General features: G+C 47.6%; 2 protein-coding genes across 5 annotated transcripts; one reads left to right on the top strand and one right to left on the bottom strand.

The window, feature by feature from the left end:
* Positions 1 to 713: 713 nt before the first annotated feature.
* ZNF865 (zinc finger protein 865) lies at positions 714 to 12,152 on the top strand. The gene is made up of 2 exons (XM_084805709.1): positions 714 to 2,382; positions 8,629 to 12,152. The coding sequence occupies exon 2, from the start codon at positions 8,652 to 8,654 to the stop codon at positions 11,562 to 11,564; it is 2,913 nt and encodes a 970-aa protein (XP_084661835.1). The 5' UTR covers positions 714 to 2,382; positions 8,629 to 8,651; the 3' UTR covers positions 11,565 to 12,152.
* Positions 12,153 to 13,169: 1,017 nt separating this feature from the next.
* On the bottom strand, positions 13,170 to 24,015 carry ZNF784 (zinc finger protein 784). 4 transcript variants are annotated; one of them, XM_084805713.1, is made up of 3 exons: positions 23,859 to 24,015; positions 23,035 to 23,135; positions 13,170 to 22,281 (listed from the first exon to the last, which is right to left on the bottom strand). In XM_084805713.1, exon 3 carries the CDS (start codon positions 22,234 to 22,236, stop codon positions 20,191 to 20,193), a length of 2,046 nt encoding a protein of 681 aa, XP_084661839.1. In that variant the 5' UTR covers positions 22,237 to 22,281; positions 23,035 to 23,135; positions 23,859 to 24,015; the 3' UTR covers positions 13,170 to 20,190. The 4 variants fall into 4 exon arrangements, with proteins under 4 accessions (XP_084661839.1, XP_084661838.1, XP_084661837.1 ...); XM_084805712.1 differs by having other exon boundaries at positions 23,853 to 23,999; XM_084805711.1 differs by lacking the exon at positions 23,035 to 23,135 and having other exon boundaries at positions 23,853 to 24,015.
* Between the last annotated feature and the right edge of the window lie 493 nt (positions 24,016 to 24,508).

Genomic DNA, 24,508 nt, shown 5'->3' with positions numbered 1-24,508 from the left:
GTGTTTGGTCAATGATAGATGAAAAGTTGACACTGCTGTCATTAAGTGACAAACACGCATGTGTGATACAGGGACAGAGGTGTCCTAGAGCTGGCAGTGAGGTAACCTACCATTAGTCCTATCTACCCCCACGTTATATATATATATATATATATATATATATATATATACAGACACAGACACACACACACACACACACACCAAAGCCCAAAGAGAAATACACAAATTAGATCTATTTATAACCTAAAGTCTCTGGTCCATTTATTATACATTTACTGTATTTATAACTGTATTTTTATTTATGAAATTATGTAAGCTACCTTGAAGGCCCAATTTTGGGACTGAAAGGTAGGTTAAAAATAATCCCAAAATAAATGAAATAAAATCCCTTTTACGTTTACGGTTTCTGGATATAGAAAGATTGAGTGTCAATAAAATTAGTGTTCTGATTTCTAAAAGGAGAGGTGCCAGGGTCCTTTCCTGTATGTTATAAGCATGTGGTTTACAAGGAACCAAAATTTCACTGGAGCAGCCAGAACTACATCTGCATGATTTATTACCAGAAATGGAGGATATAAAGCTAGAATCTGTGTCTTTCCTCCATGTTTTATTTCCCTACTTTTATTTTATTTTTTAAAATATGTATTTCAGAAAAGGGCTACTCCTCACAAGCGCAAAAGCATTTTCCTGTGCATTTTTTTTTCTTTAAAGGCAGTTCATGTCAGTTTTCACATACTCAAAGGTACCCTGTCTGTAGAGCAGGAATTTTTTAAAACACAAATATTGCCATTCCTCCTAACCCCAGATAATGGTAACAACTCAGAGAACAATTCTGACATGATATAAGGGACAGTGATTACCCACTTTGAGACTAATAGATTACATTAGTGAGCAATTATTAATGTGCAACACATTGTTTAATGCAGGCATGTGAAATGTAAGCCTCTGGTAAAGGCTTACCAAGCCTTTAGAATTACCAGTGTAGCTCATGGCATCCTTGCCATGTTCTACAGAATTTAATCACAGGATGCCAATCCATGTGAGTAGGACAAAATGCATGCCAGTGTTATTCCTTCTCCTTCTATTGTTTTGCAGTTTGCAGCACAGCATGGCAAGTATGGATGCAACTGTAAAATAGAATGAAATGTGGTTATGTGTGACTGAAGTCTGTGTCCCCAACTATGCTGTTGTTTGGGGGGAGGGCATTTGCCCCTCCTTGGTCCTGCGCTGTTCTTTGCAGTCCATGCTTAGCAGGACAGTGCAGGCATTGGGATAAGGTGCTTGGGGAATTGATATTTATCAGATTCAGATATAATTCAGATAGAAACATCAATTCCTTATTAGCCAGGTGAAGAATTTGGCTCTGCAATTCATTTCAGTTTGGATGCCAAGGGCAGGCAATACATTTTAGAAATAAATTGATTTGATATACCTCGTATACATATATTACGCTGTGTTGTGTGGCATTCTGCATCGTGGTACATAAGTGCACACTGCTTTACAGTTATGTACCATGGTGGTCCATTGCATAATGCTATTACTCATGAAATGATGTTCCTAATGTAGTAAGAATATGAAGGTGGCACTATTAGGAAGGCACACATCAGGCATACAAAGTTTTCTACTTGTGTGGTGAGCCTAAAGTCTTTATCCTATTAATACTCCATAGTATAATCCCGAGGCCACCACATAGCCTTCTTTCCTACTGCTCACCCTAATTCTTGTGCCCTTAACAGTTGCCTGGCAGGCAGATACCCGGCAAATACAGTTTCCTGTCGCTTCATCTCCATGCCAGAAAAAAACCTTCACCTGCTAAGAAATTCCTGCCAAGCAACCTTTTAAAGGCACAGAAGCACTGTCAGAAAAGCACACGCAAGTTGGCAACCCTGAGCCGTAACGCTTTGTACCCTGCAAGCGTGACCATGCCTTGCACTGGCGCGCCGTGCAGTGCGCTATTTTTGCATAGCGTCGAATTGCAACATCTAAAGGATAGAAACCGGGAAGACAGAGGAGGAGAAACACCAGCTCGCGCAACGATTCATGCGTAAGGGGCAGGACACGTGGACACGCGCAAGGGGCTCTGGGAATCGAAGCCGTGGGGAGGAGGGGGGGCGGCAGAATACGCAGAGGCTGATGGGTACGAGGGGAGGGCAGGAAACGGTGCTCTTGCTTGGGGAGGGAGGCTTCCGGTTCCGGCCGGGCCTGTGTGAGTTGCAGCCTGGCGGTGCCCCCCTACCCCCACCCCAGAGGGACCAGAAACGCCCCCCCGCGTACCCTGGGGGTAAGGGAAGGGCCAGGGGGCTTCCCCCCACACCAATCTTGCTACTCAAGGACCAGCCCCTGCCTGGGGCGCGGAGGAGGCTGGGGCAGCGCCACACACCGGTGAGTGCCACCCTAGAGCCGACCCTATCTCCTAGATTGCCCCCCTTCTTTATTGCGAGGCTGACCGCCTCCCCACATTTTTATTAACTTCCGCTCCCTTTCTTGAATAGCCCCACCCTGGTCACTCTCAAAACCGTTTCACCCCCATCCTCCACCTCCGCTTTCCTATAGTCCCTCTCCATATTCTCTAGCCAGCAGGATTCATTCCTTCTGCCTCTTCTCCATCCCATTTTCTAACATCTGACCCCAACCAGAAGCCCGGATTAGGTCATTTTCCTTCTCCCCCCACCCCTCCGATTTCATCTATATATGCTACCCTACGCTTGTTTTATCACCCCATATTTTGACTTCTATCTTAGCAGAGATCACTGTTGACCCAAACCAACACCAAACCGTTAGCCTGTGTGTTCTCCACTCCCCCGTAGCCCAGTAATTACGCTTCCACAATTTCATCCTTCTAGTCAATGCCACATCCTTTTATAAACCCAGCTCAGCCCCATAGCCCAGCCTATATCATACCCTAAAGTTGAGCCACTCTATTTTCCCACAAATCTTGCAGCCCTGCCGACTACTGCAAATCCATTTCCCCATTCCTCCATTTTCTTAATTTCTAGGAATGTAGAAAAGTGCCTCATACCGAGTTGCTCCATCTAGCTTGGTATCGCCTGTACTGACTGGCAGCAGCTCTCCAGGAGACTTTCCCAGCCCTAACTGGAGATACCAGAGTTTGAACCTGGACCTTCCGCCTTTCCCCCTTTCCTTTTCAAATGCTTAAGAGAATTTGCTTCACGGAAGTGTCACTCATATCCCACTGAAATCAACCTCCCTTGCCAGATATTTAGTTCTGCCTACACCTACAGATAGCAGAAGCGTATCCCTTGCAGTCTAGTGTCCTCTGATTTTAGCCTCACTTCCCCTCTATCCTTACACTCCACCAACTGGGAAGGCATCATATTTCCTTCTCACTACACAACAGGTCCCAGATACATAGCTGTCTTGTAGCCCTCCTCGTCAGTGTGAGGAATGTCCATATTTCCATATTGCAACATCTCCTGGCTTTTTCAGTCAACTGTGTACCTCAGCACTGTCAGCCTTAATGTACCTTTCTCATGGACTGTGAGGTTACCCCACTCAAGTTTCAGCTAAAGTATCCAAAATTGTCCCCATCCTGCTCATTTTATGCCCAGGTTTATGCAAACTTCCAAGTGCATCCAGCTTAGTCAGGTTTGGTCAGTTGGTCCATCTTGCTCACTATGACAGGCAGTAGCTCTGTAGGCTGTCAAGCAGAAATCATTCTCAGCACTGCTACCTCATGCTTCTATAATGGGAGATGATGTAACTTCACACTACCCCCACCAACAGTTAAAAAATTGGCTCCACAAAGAGCTACATCTTGTGTAGTAATTAAGCAAAAATGCTTATGCATGCATTTTTTTGGTTTATTCTCTTCTGCTAGTCAGGTGGAGTGGGGGATAAGGAGGTGCACAATGCATAGTAGCCTTGACCATTGGAAATGTTCCATCCTATCTCTGGCTACTGATACTTCAGTGGGCATTACCCACATGCTGGACTGCATCAGTCTCCTCCATTACATATATAGTTTTCATGCAGGGTGCAGTTTTTACCTAGAAATGCTGCCAATCAATGTACTCTTTCCTCCACAGCCAGCAAAACTTTCAGGTTGCTCTGCCCCTGCAGCACAACTGCATTGCCTCAGTTATGCTTGTTTGAATTGACTCTTAGTGGAGAATTAGTGGGCAGTTCCTAATTTGGAAAAGTATATGTTAAAAAATGGGGGTCTCTTGGCATTATGGTCCCCCTTAAAAGAACTTTTACTTCTTAAAAGTAACTTCTGTGTATGTAGGTTAATGGAAAATTCCCACCACTGAGAGAGAGAGAGAGAGAGAGGTAAATCTATTACTTTTCCAGACATACAGGGAGAAACCAGCAATGAAGCATGTTACTTGGCTGCCAACTAGGATCAAGCTTGCAGATAGAACCAAGGATTCCTGACTCCTAGCACTGTATGTTTGAATTAATGCAATAGAACCCATTCCCCATTTCAGGAGCTAAGGAACTCTAGTTCACAGCTCTCACACCTTCAATAATACTATCCTTGGCTCCTTGTCCTGCTGCTGCATCCCACTTGCATCCTCCTAGTCCTGTCCACCCAGCTCAAACCCACTAAGGCCCCTCAGCCCTCTTCTAGACCACCTTGATCTAACCTTATTGGCACCTCCACTACCACCTGACCCCTTGTACTAATCTGTTGTTCCCTGACCTTGTGTCTTATCTTAAGAACAAAAGAAGAGCCATGCTAGATCAGAACAAAGGCCTATCTAGTCTAGTATTCTGTTCCCACAGTGGCCATCCAGATTCCTCTGGAAAGCCCACAAGCAGGACATGAATGCAACAGCACCCTCCTGCTTGTGTTCCCCCAGCACTATCAGAGCATACTGCCTCTGATAGTGGATGTAATATAATCGTCACTGACAGCTTTAACCTCCATCTTCATTGGGCCCATCTAATATAGACTTTAGTTCTAGGCAGGCACTGTACTATTACTATTTGTATTTTCCTCAATGTTGCTCATTAAACTACATTAATATAATTTATGTGCTAGGCATAATGTGTTAGGCGTTAGGCATGTGTTAGGCATTAGGCATGTGTTAGGCATTAATGTAGTTCATGTGTTAGGCATTGGGTCACTTCTGTGCTCAGCACAGCTCATGGCACATGTTGGTATTAAATAAAGGAGACCTGGTTCACAAGCCTTCCTCTGCTGCATTTTAATTCCATACAATTCTCTTTTCTGGATGAGGCCATTTTTCTTTTAAATCTTGGGCAGTTTGTCCATGGCGGTGGTTGGGGTGGAAGTATGTGGTGATAATACCATTCTGTTGTACAACTTCTTATCTTTGTCTTGCACGGGGTGGTGTCAGGGGAAGGACTGTGGTTTGGGAATCTTATCCATCTATTCCCTGATGCTTAAGAAAATTCAAAATGAAAAGCTGGAGTAATAGCTGTGACCTAAAGACCTCATTAAGTGTGTGTGTGTGTGTGTGTGTGTGTGTGTACATGTACTCATATATGCACAAGGTTCGTGTAGAATTGTTGAAAATGACTTCAGCAAGGAAGGTAAACTGAAGAACCCACAAAAAAGCTTTTATTTTTTACCTTCAGTCTTCATCAGGCTACATACTGGCTGTTCCTATGTATTACATAGTTATACATTACTAATAATAATTAGTAATGTATTACTATGTAATTACATTAGTAATTACATTACTACTAATAATAGTAATTACAAAACTCCCTGGAAAAGACCCAGATGCTGGGAAAGACTGAAGGCAAAAGGAGAAGGGGACGGCAGAGGATGAGATGGCTAGATAGCATCACGGATACAATGAATATGAACTTGAGCACGCTCCGGGAGAGAGCGCAGGACAGGAAGGCCTGGCGTGCTATGGTCCATGGGGTCACGAAGAGTCGGACACGACTGAACGACTGAACAACAACAACAACAATAGTAATTACATTACTAATAATAATTACTATGTAATACATAGGCTGTTCCTATGTATTTCTCATACACTTCTATGTATGAGAATGATGAAATCCACATGTAAATAATTGCATGTGATGATCACACATATATGCTTGTTGTTGGGTGTATGTACACTAGAAGTCCATAGTTAAATGCAGCATCCCAGCGGGTGTACATGAAGCAAAATACAGGTATGTGTGATCATTATATTGCAGGGTATGGCTTGCTAGTGTGTGTACACAAAACAAAACACACACGTGACTGTCCTGTGTGATGAGTTATATGTAGATTTCATGCTTCTTCCTACATGGAAGTGCTCACTATATATGAGGCAGCCTCCAAGACAAACACACACACACACACACAATGAAAAAGTCCAGAGCTGCATGCTATCCATGCAGAAAGCCCAAGATTCGATCCTGGCATCTCTAGGTAGAGCAGGAAAACTCCTGCTTGAAGCCTTGAAGAGTTGCCACTCAGTGTCGACAATACTGGACTAGATGCAACAATGGTCTGACTCAGTATAAGGCAGCTTCCTATGTTCCTCAGTGCAACAACTATAGAGCCCTACATAGCTTGGTCCCTACATCTCATTGTAATCCCCAACATTGACAGAGATGAATATAGATAGCAACAATTTACCAGATAGTAACTTGCCGCAGTGAGCTTGGGTCCATCTGTAGCATCCACCCACATGGTGAGGAGAATCTTATGACACATCTGTGCTGGATCAGGAATCCAGAGGAAGTGGTAAAATGACCTTCCATACATGGATGGATGCTGCAGATGACCAGATCTCCATATGTACACCCACACTGCAGTAAGGTACTGCTTGGTAAAATGGCAGTCTTCGTCCCCCAATAGTGTGCTCTACAGTCTATGCACCAAGGTTCATCCCTTGGATTGTTACCAGAGCCCGAATAGGAGCAGATGCTGAAAACCGTACAAGGGCTTTCTGTTTGGATGGGCACATGATGGCCACAGATAATGCAAATATAATAGTTTTGTATAGTTATTCAAATTGACTTTTTGATTATATTTTTCAATAAACGCTGTTACAAAGTCTGGGACTTGGCAGGGAATGTAACGAGGCCTTGTGGCCAGCTACCATGTTCTTCCCCTCTGAATCTGGAGGAACCTCAAGGTGACGAGCTACAATGCTTTTGCAGAGCTTCTCCAAGAATTTCATCATATTCTGCTATGGCTTAACGCTACGCTAACGTATTCCTTGATTAGGTTCTGTTCTTACCCTTCTCACTGAGATGGGAAGAGCCAGACATACTTGGAGCATAAGCATTCTGGGTATCCTCTAGATTCACTTGCTGTTGGTACTGATTAAGTGGTCAGCGCTACTGGTAGAAGGCGCTGTGTTTCAAAAGCAAAACTGTTGAACAGCAGTACCGTGGTCAAGGTCTCAGTGCAGGGGACCAATTACAGTTCTCAGTACACTTTTTCCCCACCTGCCCTCTTTCCCCTGTGCTTCTCCTGTGTACTCTCAGCTGCCTTCACCAATGTGAAAGGTTCAATTGGAGGCTAGGGAATTATTATATCTCCAAAGTTGGAAAATGACTGAAAAGACCAGTCCCTGTCAGTGTGAACAGTTGCCTTGCTGGAACAGGCCAAAGTTCCATTTAGCCCAACACTCTCCATCCCAACAGTAACCAGCCAGAAGCTTGCAAGCAAGGCATGATGGGAGATAGCCAACCTCCATTGTTTTACTTCAGTGTCTGAGACTTGGAGGCATACTGCTTCTGAACATAAAGGATCTATTTTTAGCTACTATGGTTAATAGCCGTATTAGAGACTCAAGAGCTTGTCTCATCCCTTGCTACTAAGGACAGCTTCACATGATGGTACAATGGGAGAAAGTGTGCAGTCATTTGTACTTTGTCTTACTGTCCTTACACTTAGGTATGAAAAAACTGTGTGCAGCTTGGTTTGATCCTGCACTGATCCATGCTTCTTATGAAGCATGGTAAGAAAGAGTGTAACACATACAGGTGGCCAAAGAGAGGGTCTCAGTAGGAATTCCAGTGAATGGGGCAGCTTCAGGACTCTGTGTAGGTCCCTGCCTTTCCCTGTGATGAACCAACACAGAATTCTGTTGTGCAAAATAAAATATATGCAACAGGATTAATTTACGTAACTGATATGGGCTGCGGAATTCAGCATTTCTGGGTTCAGAATATTAGAATATCTTGAATGCAGAATAATGTAGGTTTATTGAAGTACATACGATTCTAGGTAAGATTAGGGTGAGTAGGAAATCATAGGACCAGGAGGGATGAGAAACCCAGTTCCTCAAGGTGGACTCCATGCAACAACCCTGCGCTTTCTTTCTGTAAGTTCAGAGTGGCATATATGGGTCTACCTCATTTTATAATGACTTCATGAGGTAGGTTAGGCTAAGAGAGTGTGCCTTCTTGTCTCATTATTGTCTTAAATGGAAGACATGGGGGGGGGGCTATGTCTGATCCTCGGGCTGTGAACTTGGGAAATAAAGTAATAACACCAATTGGTAACTCCCTTTTTTTAAATAGCAAGATTGTTGACTTGCCCCATTATGTATATGGTGCATAGCAGGTACTGGTGGTTCATTTAAAACAACAATAACATGAAGCTACCATAGTGGAGAGTGCTGCTGTGCTTGAGATGCGTGGTATATATACATTGCTGTCCTGTTTCTCCCCTTTCTCTAGGCAGTGCCCCCTCCCGGGCGGAGATGGAAGCCAATGCAGCAAGCGACGAGGGTGTGCATTTCCAGAGCTACCCCTTCGACTTCTTGGAGTTCCTGAACCACCAACGCTTTGAACCTATGGAGGCCTACAACCACGAGCACGCCAAAGCAGTCGCCGCCCTTCCCTGCCCACAGCCACAGTACGACTACGCCCAGCCACCCACCGCCGCCCCTCCTGCCCACTTTGACCGTGTCTCTGCAGCTGTTGGTTCCTCAAAGCCCAAAGCCGAGGGCCCGTCCTCCTCTTCTTCCTCAGCTGCTTCAGCCGCCAACGTTCAAGTCAAGAAAGCTGAGCCAGGGGCCCCTGCACCGCCGCCACCGCAGCAGCAACCATCCTACAACGCTCCAGCGGTGGTGCCAGCAACAGGCCAGCCTCTCTTTGACAGCACAGCAGCTGCCGCTGCTGCAGCCGCTGCCTATAACACTCCCCAGTGGGGCATCGTGGACCTTTCCGGCCACCAGCACCTCTTCAGCAGCCTCAAACGCGGGCAGGCACCGCCCCCAGCAGCTGCCACTGCCGCCACGGACAGCCAGGCGGGCAAGGACGACAAGAACTACTTCCGACGCTTGAAGTACTTCATCGACCGGCGCTTCCCGTGCGGCGTGTGCCAGAAGTCATTCAAGCAGTCATCCCACCTGGTGCAACACATGTTGGTGCACACAGGCGAGCGGCCATACGAGTGCACCACCTGTGGGCGCACCTACAACCACATCTCCAGTCTCATCCGGCACCGCCGCTGCCACAAAGACACCGAGGATGCCACGGCGGCTGCCAATGCTGCCGCCGCCAATGCAGTGGCAGTGGCGGCGGCAGCTGCAGCAGTTGCCGCCAATGCCAACAATACAACCACCGCTCCCGGCGCTGAGGGAGCAGCCCACCCTCCTACCCAGAGTGGCAACCCGCAGGTGGTGCCAGCGCCAGCTGGGGGGACAGCTGCTTCTGCCCTCAGTGCTGCTATAGCTCAGGCCGAAGGCCCTTTCACCTGCTCCCTCTGCTGGAAAGTGTTCAAGAAGCCGAGCCACCTGCATCAGCACCAGATCATCCATACTGGCGAGAAGCCGTTCTCATGCTCCGTCTGCCAGAAGAGTTTCAACCGCCGCGAGAGCTTGAAACGGCACGTGCGGACCCACTCAGACCTGTTGCGCGTGCAGTGCGGGGTCTGCGGCAAGGAGTTCCGAGATGCCTCCTACCTGCTGAAACACCAGGCCACCCATGCCCCCCCTGGCACCTTGCCCCCGCGCCCTGAGTACAAGTGCGACATCTGTGGCAAGGGCTACGTGGCCCCCCAGAACTTGCTGCGCCATCGGCAGCTGCAGCATGAGGGAGCCCAGCTGCCCAAGGATGGCACCGGTGCCCTGTCCTATCTGCCCCCAGGGGCTTATCTCCTTCCTCAAGACCCACAGGCTACTAGCTCTGAGGGAGACACCAAGCCCACATCATACGGGCTCTTGGGTGCCCACCCGCTGCTGGTGGGAACAGCAGCGGGCAAGAATTTCTGTTGCGGGATCTGCGGCCGTGGATTTGGGCGGCGGGAGACACTGAAGCGGCATGAGCGGATCCACACAGGTGAGAAGCCTCACCAGTGCGCGGTGTGCGGGAAGCGCTTCCGCGAATCTTTCCACCTCAGCAAGCACCATGTGGTGCACACCCGGGAGAGGCCCTATAAATGTGAGATCTGTGGGAAGGTTTTTGGCTACCCTCAGAGCTTGACCCGGCACAAGCAGATCCACCGGCTACAGCTGCCTTGCTCTTTGCCCCCCATGGGTCCCTCGCTGACACCCATGGGGCCTTCACTGCCTCCACCTCCCGAGGGGCTAACCTACGGCTGTTCCGACTGTGGAGAGCGCTTTCCCGACCTCTTTCACGTCATGAGCCACAAGGAGGTCCATGTGGCTGAGAAGCCGTACCCTTGCGACGTCTGTGGGAAGTGCTTTGGTTTCATCGAGAACCTCATGTGGCACAAGCTGGTCCACCAGGCTGCTCCCGAGCGGCTCCTGCCGCCAGATGAGACGGCAGCTGCAGTGGCCCCCCTGGAGAATGGGCTGGCCGGTGGTGACAGCCTGACATCCTACGAAGATCACCACCCCACCTTGCCAAGTGGGGAACGCTTCTCCTGCTCCATCTGTGGCCAGACCTTCAAGCATTTCCTGGGGCTTGTGACCCACAAGTATGTGCACCTGGTGCGTCGCACATTGGCCTGCACGGTCTGTGGGCAGAGCTTTGCGGGGGCCTATGACCTGCTTCTACATCGCCGCACCCACCTGCAGAAGCGCCACTTCTCTTGCCCGGTCTGTGGCAAGCGCTTCTGGGAGGCTGCCCTCCTGATGCGCCACCAGCGCTGCCACACAGAGGAGCGTCCATACCGCTGCGCCGTCTGCGGGCGCGGGTTCCTGCGCTCGTGGTACCTCCGTCAACACAAAGTGGTGCACACTGGCGAGCGGGCCTACAAGTGTGCCCTCTGCAACAAGCGCTTTGCCCAGTCATCCAGCCTGGCTGAACATCAGCGCCTTCACGTCGTCGCCCGGCCCCAGCGTTGCCCGACGTGTGGCAAGACCTTTCGCTACCGCAGCAACCTCCTGGAGCACCAGCGGGTACACCTGGGCGAGAAGGTCTACCGTTGTGACCGCTGCTCCAAGAGCTTCTTCTACCTGTCGTCCATCCTACGCCACCAGCGCTCCCACGATGCTAAGCGCGAGTTGCGATGCGGAGCCTGCCTCAAGCTCTTCAAAGACCCCAAGTATTTCAGCAAGCACCTCCAAGCCCACCAGGGCGGGCGGCCCTTCAAGTGCAGCACCTGTGGGGAAGCCTTCTCCAACACCTATGGCCTCAAGAAGCACCGCCACATCCACAAGATGGAGCGTTTTGCTGCCATGGGAGGCCACAAGGATCAACCCTAGTGTTGGCGTAGCGGCAGAATAGATGGGTGATCCTTATGCTGGTACTCTAGGGTGGGAAATGAAGCTAGTTCTGGGCTGTTGTGAGCCAGAAGGGCAGGGGTTTCCATATATAGTAGGTAAGATGTGCTTGTTGACAGCGAGTTGCTACACGTGGGGATGGATTTGGGAAGAAGAATCATCAACTCAGACGTGCATGGGTGGGACAAGCCATGTAGAACTAGGGATACAGTGCAGGAGGAGCTTAAGTAGCAAGAGGCAGCTGCTGGATCTCTCTTCCTCAAAACAAATAGGTATTGTCCTGTCCGCCCTGGATTCCCTTGCCTAAATGGGGTGGGGGAGATGTCTTTCAGAGAGGTGACCCTTTCCTACAAAGCATAAATGCAGTGTTGGGGAATGGACGTTTCTTGCTTTTCCCAAAGAGTGGGAAGAAAAGAATGGACCAGTGCTGGTGGAATGCCAGTGTTTCTGTTTGAAGCCTGCGTCTTGAAATGGAGCAGACGCCCACCTTAGTTCCCATTTTCAGGAAGAGATGGTGCTTCCTGTACTCCCCTTTACCTAGAATGGAACATTAGAGCGAATTCATATGCTTGGGGACAGGATAGGACAGGACATGGTACAGTCTTCAAGGAGCACGCACCAAACTTTTCCACGAACCCAGCCACCTGATCTATGCCGTGCGGGCCTTGCTTCCTTTCGGGGGAAAGTCATGGATTTGTATGCTTTCTTCACATTTATAAAGACAATAGGTTAGCTATCATCTTCTTAGGACCTTGGGAACTAGTGGCACATGGCTGCTGACCATTTTAATCATGACCTGAATAGAACATTAGAGGAGCCTGCTTGAATTGTGATCTAGTGAATGGTGCAATATGACTTAGATGCCACTGCACCATAAACTACCTACCTTCCTGCCTCCATTACAGTACCAGTTCATGATGCAGCTGGAGGATCACAAACCCTAATGCTCCCTCACATTTAAAAACAACTCCCTGCTCATAGAAAACAAGCAAGTCTGGAAGAAGTGTTCTAGCCTAGCCTTCTCCCTGACATACTAGTTTTCCACATAGAGGGAGCATTGAATATGAAAGAGCATTGAGACATGTCGTTCCTCCATATGTCTCCTAAAGTGGTACAGTCCTGAATGGACTATACCATGTGCTCTTGCTTAGTATTTGAATTGGCCCTAAGAGGGTAGACAGGAAGTACAAAAGCGCACTGGCTGTCCTCCATTAAAACAGTGGCATGGGCCCTTCCCCCTTGGGTTAGTCCATGGTGCCTCTTCCTCTGTGCCCAGAGTGCTAGGATTCTTGCATAAGCCTCCTGTAGATGATCCCCCATCAGTGCGTAATGCCTTCCCCTGAGCTAGGAGTGGAGCAGGTCTGGGATGGGAGCCGTACTCGGGTGGTCACCCATATACAGGCCAGTTCTACTTGTTTGTATTATCTCCCCCTCCCCAACCTCAGGGTTGGGTATGAAGCTAGATAAAAGAAAGAAAACTTAACTGGTGGTTCTACATCCCAGGACTGAATGTTCCTTCGGCTGCCCAGCACATCCAGCAGTTCACCCACATTCCCAGCAGGTGCCCACCCCCTTTTTGGCAAGACATTTTGTGCCCCCACATCAAATTAAGTGCTGGCTAAGTGGTCTGGAGCTGGAATACCCCATGGTAGCATTATCATTCCCAGTCTTATGGCTTTCCCCACCCCTGAAACAGGAACATTAATTGAGGTATGGTAAAAGAAGATCCTTGGTAACTCTCCAGCTTCCCCATGTGCCTCCCCAACTCCCTCTCTGCCTCTTTTCCCCTTCAGCAAATGGCGTAGGATACAGTGCACATCTGAACAGGCAGGAGGGGAAGCTGATTTACTACATACAACCAAAGAGCTCTAAAAGCATGCCCCCTTGTGGACAGTGGACACCGTGCAGGTGATTCCCCTCCCCCCCACCGCCTTTGTGATCGAAGCTGACCATCTACATATAATAGACAGTTGTGATGGGGAGACCTTATTGCGTTTCCATTCTGGTGAGGTCAGATGATGCCAACTTTTTTTTCTGGTGGCAATACCAAAGGTGCCTCCTTGCCATTTCTGGACTACCATCCCCATGTCCACATCCCTGGCTTCCTACCTTGGAGAGTGGCAATCCCAAGGATATAAGGACCCAAAGATGCATTATTATTCCCGTGTGGTTGTCCAGTGCCTGGAACAAGAGGGGAAAGGGGGACATTGCCAAAGTTGCAGGGTTGGTTGTGGGATAGAGAACTATGATAGAAACGGAGTCCACTGGGTGGGGGTATTCCTTAAAGGAAGCCCTGCAGTATTTGGTGGTTGAAATGAACTATTTAAACAGGCTAGAAACATGAAGAAGAGAATGAAGAAGAGAAAGCAGATGCGAAGAGGGTTAAAAATATTTTCCAGCCTTCTTTCCACCACAATTCCCTTGTTGGGTCAACTCAAGGACAACTCTTTTTGTCCCTGTTGAGTCAGGCCCAGTGAGACTAATGTTTGACTGAAATACTACTGACTAATGTCCTGCCTCCAGAAGTGGCTAATACTGGATGTTCCTTTTCTTTTATCTTTATACTAAAGTTTAAAAGCCTGAACTTGTAGCTGAAATTCAGTGGAATCTTCCTGTGGTTATGGCTATACTTCTGCCTGCCTTATATGGAAACCGTTTTTTCCGTATAGGATTTTCCTCCCTGATGTCATAATTTGCAAGTAGAGCTGACTTTAATATTAGATTCTCTCTTCCCTCTTCACCCCACAAAATTAATGAATACAGCACACCCTGTTTATACTATACTTGCTTCGTAGGGTCAGCTGCTTCTACATTTAGTTGAGCATTGCTTCCATTGAAGGAAATGGTAGCCCCAGAACTGATAACCTGTTCTCACACTAACTGCTATTATTTGTTTATATCATCTACCTTTTTAACTTGGAAAAAAATGAGTTCACAACAACTAATCCAATAGATAATGTGTCTATTGAATTACTTAATTGTAGCTTCCTAAATGGACGATGGAACACAGAGGGGAGAAATAAGTTTTAGGCTCTCTCAGGTAGCCTAAGATTATGTCCTAAAACCACTAACAGTGCAGTCCTATACATGTCTACTCAGAAGTAAGCCCCACTGAGTTCACTTGGGCTTATTCCCCAGTTAGTGAATATAGGATTGCAGCCTAAATGTCTGCTTTTGGAGTCAAACATAAGGGATTTCCAGAGATTTTTTAAAGAACAATGTATAGGCCTAGAATGTCAGAAACAAATTTCAGGATTGGTTATGATTGTGGCATGCCTGTTTCAACTACAAAATTGATGCTGATTCAGCCAGGCCTTGTTTACCAATTCAGAATGGGGGCCTGTTTCCTATAGATGAGAAAATGTAGTCTGTCTCTCCTCCTAAGTTTGTTCTAAAACTTTTCTGACATAAGAGGAATTAGTTAACCTTAACACGGTTTAATTACCTTTCTGTACTCACAATCAGGACATCTGGAAAGCGGCAAAAGAGGGGGTCCCTTACTCCCCACACCCGTTCAGTTCATTCGTACAGGTGAGAAGGAGGAATTGAGCGCAAAATAGCTACCTGTTCTTTTCTAGCCAAATATTTAATGGCAGAGAGAAGGCACAGAATGTTTCCTAGCAGGGGGTCACCTGACCACTGATACTTATCACAAATTAGGTTTGCACCCATTCTTTGTTCTAAGAGCTGTTTGGTTTGTCCAAATATACTTTTCTGTCCGTTGTTGTGGTTGGGTTTTGCTAGCAGGTGCAATGTGAAATTACCATGCACCCTCTAAAACACATCACTTGTGAATCATACTGGAAAAGAAGCCAACTAGGACCCCCAGTTTATCTGGAAGGGTTGAGGAGGTCTAGTGGATTTGAGAGTAAGGGGCCCAGGAGGCAGCATTCTTTGGCTTGAGTTTTCTGGGAAGGCTGTTTAAGGACTAATGGGTTGAAGAGATGGATCTAGGTTTTAATTCTGGTTGGGAAATGGAGTTCTCTTGAAGACCCAGTTGGTTTGGAGTATGTGATCAGAAGTTGCCAATCATCCTTCCCAATGCACTGCTGTGCCTCTTACAATCTTGGATGGATTCTCAGCCCTGAAGTGTACATCACTAAGATGCTGGTGTCGTACAGATCCCCATCAACCCCACTGCCTTGTCTGCTGTGTATTGGAATTGTGAAGCAGGGGGCAGGGAAGATACTCCTCTATCTTTTCCTAGCATCAGACCTGACTTCTTAAGATGCCACGCAACCAACGTATTCAGCCCTCCTGTTCTTTGGGGAACATGGATTCTGTGGTTTTGACGGTGGCTGATGTTTTCTCACACTCTCCCACTCATCCCAAACTGGGAGATGGACATTTTTGAGACAGGACTCACACATCCCCAGACCAGTGACCATTGCAAACTCTGAATGAAGAGTTGTGCTACTGATAGGACCCAACCCATCGCAATCATGTTAGCAGATGACTTTTTATATTAATACAGATATATAAATACATACATTTATATATAAATACTTCTTTTCTAACTACCCCTTTCTCCCATTGGCCACAGAGTGCAGGAAGTGCAGTTCTTTTGGTGCCAAGATTCAAGTCCCTATAATAATGTGTACTAAAATATGTATAGGACCCTGTCATTGTCCATGCAGCTGATGGGCCTGGACCGGTAACCCATCCCCTCCTCCCTCGTTGTACCCCTTGGGAATTGTACAGCGTGTGTTTTTCTCAGGGGTGGGGGAATGGGAGCGTGTTTGTGTTTTAAACCAAGCAATTGTTTTAAAAGTGTCTGATTTACGATGTACAGACTAAACAAACATTAAAAAATGGAAAATGTATGTGCTATGCATTGGACAGGGGCCAGGTTTGCTTATTTTGTCAAATATTGGTATGAAGGGAGCTTCCCCTTCAAGAGTCCAGATGGCTAGACCAATTGGACCAGGTTTCCTGAGGTATTGGGACCATGCGAGTTTACTGATAGAGCTAGAAGCAGAGCTTAAGAACAGGAGGATCCATGATCTTCAAAGAACTGAAGCTAAAACAACAAAATGCCTACAGTGGGCAACATAGGGTTGTTGGAGCTCAAGCTTCTGAGTCAAGCTGGGCTGCATAAAATGATCAAGGTGAGTCTGGCAACCATCTTGTTGAACAGTGTCCTCTGCTGAGGAGAGGGCTTTTATCATCCTTCCAGAGTTCCACCTTTTCTTCAGTCACTCAGAAGGCATAGGCTGGAGTTGTCAGTACACCGAGAGGATAAATGAAGTACCTTGAACACTTGGGCCTTTGCTGTCCAGCTCGGACGTTTCTGATGAACATGAGCACAGCTCTAGCACAGTAGGTATGCAGAAGTGGGCAAGCTGGAGGAGACATGGTGGAACCTCACTACCATTTTAAAAAGTAAAAATGTTCAGCTGAACCTTAGAAACGGAACATTCTGAAGCAAACAGGAATACTGGCCACCCACCTCCCTTCTCTGCCAGTCTTGTCCCAGGAGCTGGAGGAGGCCTCGTGCAACCAGTAGGAGCAAAATTTTGCAGACACTCAAAAATGCAACAAAACTAAAGAACTCTCATTTCACACAAATTCAAAAGTTGCTCTTGAAATTTTAAGGCAACGATGAGACAATCAACTTGCCAAATGACATACTTTTGTGTTTTTTGCCCCTCAAGGCATGTGGGGTGGCATACAATCCAACAGTATCCATACACTGGATGACATTCAAGTAATTTAAATGGGCATATAAAATAAATGTTTTGCAAGCAAACTCAAGTTAGGAAAATTGGCTTGTGAAATCTTTCTTGTCCTGCAAAGCCATAGGAAGCCATATACCAGTTCAGCGTATTTGTCCATCGCACCTTGTATTATCTACTCATCTTTTCCACCACCTGCTACCTCTGGGGTTCGGAACCTTTTTCAGTCCGGGAGCCCGACTCCACCCTCCCAGACTAATACACCAGCCTGAATGGTTTCAGGGGGCAGCGGCACACCCTTTCCCAGGGACTCCTCTCCTGCTAGCCTACAGGGGGTGGGGCTTGGAAGAGGGTTAAGGAGGGATCCTCCATGGGCCAAGGCTCCCCATCCCTGTTACCTGCTCCTTCAATTTGGAGGTGCCTGGGAATGAATCTGGGACCTTCTCCACACGGACCAGATGCTTTACCACTGAGCTATGTTCCCTTCTGTTCGTTTTGGCTTACATGCAGGAGGATGGGCTGCTGGAGAAGCAGGATGACATCATGCTCAGCAGAGTTCTGCATTTGGCTCTCACTTCCTTGCTCAGAGTCCCTCCCATATTCAAGAGGGGCTCTGAGGACATGATTAGCATCTGGAAAATGCTACATGACATGGTAGAGAGGTCCCTTATGCTTCCTGCACATCCCATTTGTTTAGCCGTCATACCACAGAATCTTCTCTGATGTTCCACTCTGAAGGACTTGCCTTAAAACAAAAAATCTAGGCATGTCCATCCGCTGTCACAAATGGAGCATAAGTCCAGATGATAACTCAAGGTACCAATCACAAAATGCTGATTGGAACTGGTGATGCCGAGTAGCATTACAGTCATGCTTTGAATTGTGAGACTAGTACAATACACCCAGCTCAACCAATGAAGTCAATTTGTACTGCATGTGGAAAATGGCCTTGAGAATCCACTCTTGGAGGAGACTGCAGAGATCTGAAAGCAGCCTTCCCCAAGCTGCCGCCCTCCTGAAGTGTTGGACTACAACTCCCATCTCCCAGCCAGCACACCCACTGGCTTGCTGGCTCTGAATAATGGGAGTTGTAGTCCAACACATCTGGAGGGTGCAAGCTTGGGGATGGCCATCTTAAAGGGTTTATACTGCAAAATATACAATGACAAAATGCAGAATTGAGATCGTCTTAAAAATATACAGCAGTTTCATAACCTTATCTCAAATATGGCGGACAACAGTTTTCTCCACAGTTGATTAAAAAGCACAAGACAGAGATCTAAACTGATAAAATTTAGATCTGGGCTGGATATAGAAGGTAGATGTTTTGAGGGAAATTGTTAGGCAATACAGCAAGGAGCTTCAAGTGTTTGTTTTTTACATGGTTCATGCAACGTTCGTTCTTAATTTTTTTGATGAGAATTATGAAAATTCACCAGTGTTTGGCATGAAACGTTCGTTTAAAAATTGTTTTGGGTTTGCAAAGCAGAATGTCATGAATCATATGCTTATGAACAATGACTGTTGAAAATATTTTATTTCTGGCTTTGGGTATTTGCTGACAATATTTACAAGACTCTGAGACCTTTTTCCTAGTCCTTTCCCTGCAACTTGCTTCAGTGCTGGCAAAACATAAACAAATCTCTATTTTTCTTCTTATTTACTTAGTTTTTGCCAAATACATTTTAAAAATCGTTTTAAATTTGCTCTCTTGAATGTGGGGATATGCTTAAAAACCTTTGGTAGTGGTTGCTACATGAACCTGAGCGCACTCCAGGAGAGAGCGGAGGACAGGAAGGCCTGGCGTGCTATGGTCCATGAGGTCACGAAGAGTCGGACACGACTTAACGACTGAACAAGCAACAAGTGGTTGCTACAAGCAGGACCATGCATATTCTGCTAAAGAAAACCCAATTCTGTGCCAACATAGTCCAATTTTGGTGTCTAACATCACAATCCTCTATATGTCTAGTCAAAAGTCAGTTCAATTGAGTTCAATGGGGCTAATGCCCAGGTAAGTGGTTTTAGGCCTGCAGCCAAAACCACCCAAATTCTAGCAAATGTGTAAAACTACACAAATTAAGAAAATTTGAGATAATGTGCTTACTTCGTATAGTACATATTTTTCTTAGTAGGGAGGAGCAGACACCTATACAAGGCATGGGCTACTAGAAATTTTGCCCAGCTTCCCCTCCAATCCTTGCCTATTTCAGAAGTTTCACCAGACATTAGCCACAAATTGTCAGCTCTCTCTTCATTAGCTCAGTTGAGATGCAACAACAAACCAAGAAAGAAGCTATTTGGTTCACAGGTTAATTCCAAACAAAAAGAAACCCTAAAAACAGACTTAATTCGGACATAACAACAAACCATGGTTTGGAGTTACATGAATGTGCCTCAGATTTGTACTTTCTCATCCCCTTCCTTGCTGCACTTCCTGGTCTTGGCAAACTATGGTTTGCATCAGGAATGAGCAGAAAGTAGAGCTCCAGATCTTTTGGACTTCAACGCCCAACTTTTTTGATTGGCCATGCTGGCAGGGCCTTCTGAGAACCGAGGTCCAAAGCATCTGGAGATCTACTTTCTGCCCACCCCTGGATTACACAACTCATCCCACAAACTAGGAATTAGGAACTATAGTTTGAAGTTTCCAGTTGTGGTTTGCAGACAGTCTGTTATTTGCTGATAATCAGGAAGTGCTAGGGGAGGAGAACACAAGCCTGAGGCTTGCTCATAAAACATCAAACCAGTCTGATGTTGCATCTGAACCACATCATAGGGACTAGAAGCTTACTGTTTTCTAAAAAGATTTTAAAAAATTAGATTCTTAGGACACTGAATTCAGCACCCACTACAGCAGTGGTGGTATAGGACCTACAGCTCTGCCCATAGCTAGTGTTCCATCTTCCAGTGGAGGACTCCCTCCTAAAAAGTCATTGTGGCTTGGCACTCCATAATTCTTTTTCCACCACTTTACCACCACGTCTTGTGCCCTCCTGCCCATGAAGCCGGCGGTGCTTGGCAAAATTGGAAGAGTTATTGAAACGGCGGCAGCAGACAGCACACTCAAAGGGCTTCTCCCCAGTATGCAGTCTCCGGTGAGTGGCTAGGGCCGAGCTCTGCGTGAACCGCTTGCCACAAACCCCGCAGCCAAAGGGCCTTTCGCCTGTGTGCACCCTCAGGTGCTCCTTCAGATCTGTGGCACGACGGAACTGCTTGGGGCATGCAAAGCACAAGAAGGGCTTGGAATCAAATGCTGACTGGGAGTGCTGATCATAGGGCTCAAGGTCTTGGAACGGAAAGCAAGGTGTAGGGGTGCCCTCTTCTTCCCAGTGCTGAGTGGTGCTTCCTAACTGGTCTTGTAAGGAGTGGTGACTGGGGGATGTAGAAATATTGTAAGGCAAAGAACATGGCTCAGGGCTCTCCAGTTCCCAGGGAGAAACACTGTCTAAAGGAGAGCATCCTTCAAATTCCTCCCTTTCTCTTGTTACCCCCATATTGGGCTCTTCCCAGGCCAGAATATTGCCCCTGTCAGGACCGTTCCAAGAAGACACTTTTCCTGCAAGAACATTCACCTTCTCTGGGATGCACACTTGAAAGTCCAACTGCTTCTCCTTGTTGGTGCCACCATCATGTCTCAGCTCTCTGAAGTGACTAGTGCCATTTTGTCTCAGGCCATTGGTAACATCTCTATGCCTGGCATTTTGTCTCGGCTCCAACGTGCTGATGTGCCTGCTTTGATTCAGTCCACCAACGTGGCTTCCCCCTCTACCATTCTGCCTCATATCCACACCAATACTCTCTCCATCGCTATGCTTCAGTCCTTTGAGGTAGCCTCCATTTGGCCTCCTTACTGAACAGCTCCTGCCTCCGCTCTCTTGACTCAGCTTGTGAATGTAGGCCCTGTTGCCATTGACTAGCAAAAGGCCTTTTCCGCAGCTACTGCCATCTAGCTGTAACCTCCCACAGTGGCTGTCAGCAAATTGCTTCTGTTCTCCCTGAGTGTGGCTTCCCCCTGCTCTGTTTTGCCTCAGGCCTTTAGCATGATTCTCACCACTAACACACTTCAGTTGCCTGAAGCTATGACCATTTTGAGTCACCCCTTGACCATGGCTATAGTCACCATTTTCTCCCAGGCCACCAGCATGACCTTTGCTATCACCTGTCTGCCTCAGACCCTTAACACCAATACCACCTTGGCTACCTTGCCTCATTTCAAGGTTAGCGTCATGATTAGCATCGTCTCGCCTTAATCCCATTGGTTTAAAATGGTCCACACTATCACCAATTTGCCTTAGGCTACTACTGCGGTTGCTATCTTGGCATAGCCTATTATTGTGAGGATTATTTTGCTTCCCTTTTGGGTCTCGGTCCCTCTTGTTCTCACCTTCCCGAAGTTCTTTGATGATTTGGCAGCCATTTTGCCCTGATAGGAGACCATGGCTTAGATTGCAGCCATCTTGCCCTTCTGCCAGTTGGCTCCGTTTCACCCCAGGAAGGAGGATACAGTCCTTCTCATCATCCCCCCTGTAACCAAACGGTTGGCTGTGGATGCGCTGGTGCTTGCGGAAGTTAGAGCCATTGTTGAAAGACTTAAAGCAGACCCCACAGCGGAAAGGCCGCTCGCCAGTATGAATGCGCATGTGACCAGACAGCACTGAGCTCTGCGTAAAGCGCTTGCCACAGATGCCACATCCATATGGCCTTTCTCCAGTGTGCACCCGCTCATGGTCGCGCCGGTCTGAGGCCCTCTTGAAGCGCTTGGGGCAGAAAGAGCAGCTGTAGGGCCTCTCAGCCGGGAGGGCCAAGGCCTCTTGGTCGCCAGGCAACCAGTTCTGGGGCTCTAAAATGAGGCTTTTGCACCCCTGGCATTGTGGGACCTGCCCCAGGGGCCCAGCAAGTTCCTTCTGGCATAGGGGGCAAATGGTGGGTGTTACTGGTCCTGTCTCTTCCTTCACTGTAACCAGTTGGATCTCCATCAGCAAGTCCACACCAGCAAAAAGCTAACTTCACAGCATCTGCCCCTGGAGAAAGTAGAAAATGAAACATGGAAATGCTGGAGAGTGGGGGGCAGAGGGAAAATGAAATAGAATAAAATCCAGTAGCCAGGGATCAAGTTACAGGGAGAGCAGGGGAGGCCCAGTCTCCTTACTTACTGGTTTTGAAAGCTAACTGTGATGGGAGGACTCACAACATGATCTGGCTAAAGTCTAAGGGAATCAGCTTGTGAATTTCATTTCATCCCCCCCCCCCCATAATTTAAGCACATTGGGCGCTTTTATTCATTTAAGTCAGACTTCTCCAACCAGTGGTGGCCTACAGTTCCTGATGGGAGTTGTAGTCCAAAAGATCCGGAGGGCACCAAGTTGCAGGAGACTCCGCTATACTCAGAAATGTAGGAATCTTTACTACCTACTTCTGGTGGATGTCCCACCTTCCCAGAGAACTCGGCTATCTCCCAGCTCTAACCTTAATCTTTCAGGAGCTGTGGACCACACAGCCCCACCATCTATGCTCTCTAATCCAACTTCTCCTTCATAACACCTCCCCACCCCCCGCCAATACACACGCAAATCCAGTAGCACCTGACCCTCTTATTCTCCTCCAAGGAACGCAGGAGTCCTAGCCCTCTGGACTACACTGTGTCCCCAGTGCTCCTAGGCTGGGACACCCCAGCTCCAAATGTCTGCTCCCCATTGCCAATTAGACACTGCCAGCTTCCTTCCCAGATAATGCAAGATGGCTACATGGAACCTCCAGGTAAAGAGGCAGTATACCTGAATGCGAGATGCTGAGAGGCCAAGAGCAGGTAGAACTGGTCATCAGCTTTACCAGGCCCTGCTTGTGAGCACCCAGGTCCATCTGGCTAGCCGGTAGCCTAGAGGGAATGAATGTCTGTCTCACCCAGCAAGGCCATTCTTACCAGTAGTCCCTAAACCCCTCCCTGCCCCATACAAATCCTGCTCTAACCTACCGGGCCCCACTTCCCTTTAAGAGAACACCCCGAACCAATTTTGTGGCCCCATTCTACCAACCCCCAAAATCTTCTCCCCCCACCCCGCACCAAGTTCCCTGCCCAGGCTCTTATGTCACCCCAGTCCCAGAAAATCTAGGCCACCCTTCCCCAGCTGGGTACAACTCCCGCTGCCTGAGGGATTCTGGGAGTTGTAGTGCCACACATCTGGAGGGCACTCGGTTTGGGAAGGCTGATCTCGGCATCGCAGCTCCCAGCTCTGTATTTCCCCAACCTCCTCAGCACCCCCAGCCTCTCCTTCCAGAGTGAACCCAGGCGCCGCGGCCCCGTGTCCTCGCTCTGATGCCCTCTCGTCCTCCTTAGTCCGGAGAGAGTCCGGAGAACAAAAGCCCGGAGCGGGGCGAGCATCGCAATCGGCGTGGAGCAGCTGGCGGCGAGGCTGGACCGCGCCGGCTCTCTCTCTCCTTTCACGTCCCTACTGCAAGTCCGCCCCGCTTCTCCCGACCCACTTTGGGCTCTTTGTCCCCCGCAACGGCATGCGAGCCCTGCTCATCCCGCTCTGAGCATTGCACCCGCTCCGTTCCGGCCGTTTCCATCCCCTCCTCCAGTATGGAGCCTCACCTGTACCTGTTCCATCCAGTCTGGCACAGAGAAGATTTTTCCCCAGGTCCCTTTCCAACTTTCAGCTTCCTTCAGTCGGGGAAGAAGCAGTTCGGAAAAACTCCCCTCCCCCGTCTCCGTCTCCTCTTTCTGCCCATTCTTCCCCAATATGCGCCTCCCCTTTAAGTGCGACCAAAAAGGCAATTAAAGGGAACCGGGAGGTGGTTTCATTTTTTTTTTTCCCCCTCTTCCTTTTTTGTCTGCCGTCAAAAAGACCAGCTAAACGGCAACTTTTTCTTCTTCAATTTAAAGACACAGGCACTCTTATAAAGTCTTATAAAGCACAGCAGATCTTGATTCTATAATTCAGTTTAGTTCAAATAGACTTTAGTGGAGCAATAAACCAATATAAATTAAATCAGGATCGTTAAGCAATTTGTACAATTAAAAGTGCTACAAGCAATTAAAAAAATACATATTCAACATTCCCAAAAATCTAAATCTCGCAGGACCTTTATGCAATTGAAGATGCCACTTCCACCTTTACTGGACGGAGAAAACGTTGCCAGCCTAGATATAGCAGCGTGCCAACCTAGTTGACAATATAGACAATCTACAACCTGACGCCCACCGGATCTGTTGGACTACAGGTCCCATTAGCCCCAGCCAGCATAGCC

The sequence above is a fragment of the Heloderma suspectum genome, chromosome 6 (assembly GCF_057233095.1).
Source record: "Heloderma suspectum isolate Gila_16-S chromosome 6, 16-S_ref, whole genome shotgun sequence".
NCBI lineage: Eukaryota > Metazoa > Chordata > Lepidosauria > Squamata > Helodermatidae > Heloderma > Heloderma suspectum.
The sequence above is the reverse complement of the archived record's forward strand: the minus strand, read 5'-3'. Positions and strand labels throughout refer to the sequence as shown.

Bases quoted from the DNA above. Each gene is read 5' to 3' on its own strand.
- ZNF865 (XM_084805709.1), top strand. From the start codon at position 8,652: ATGGAAGCCAATGCAGCAAGCGACGAGGGTGTGCATTTCCAGAGCTAC.
- ZNF784 (XM_084805711.1), bottom strand. From the start codon at position 22,236: ATGGAGATCCAACTGGTTACAGTGAAGGAAGAGACAGGACCAGTAACA.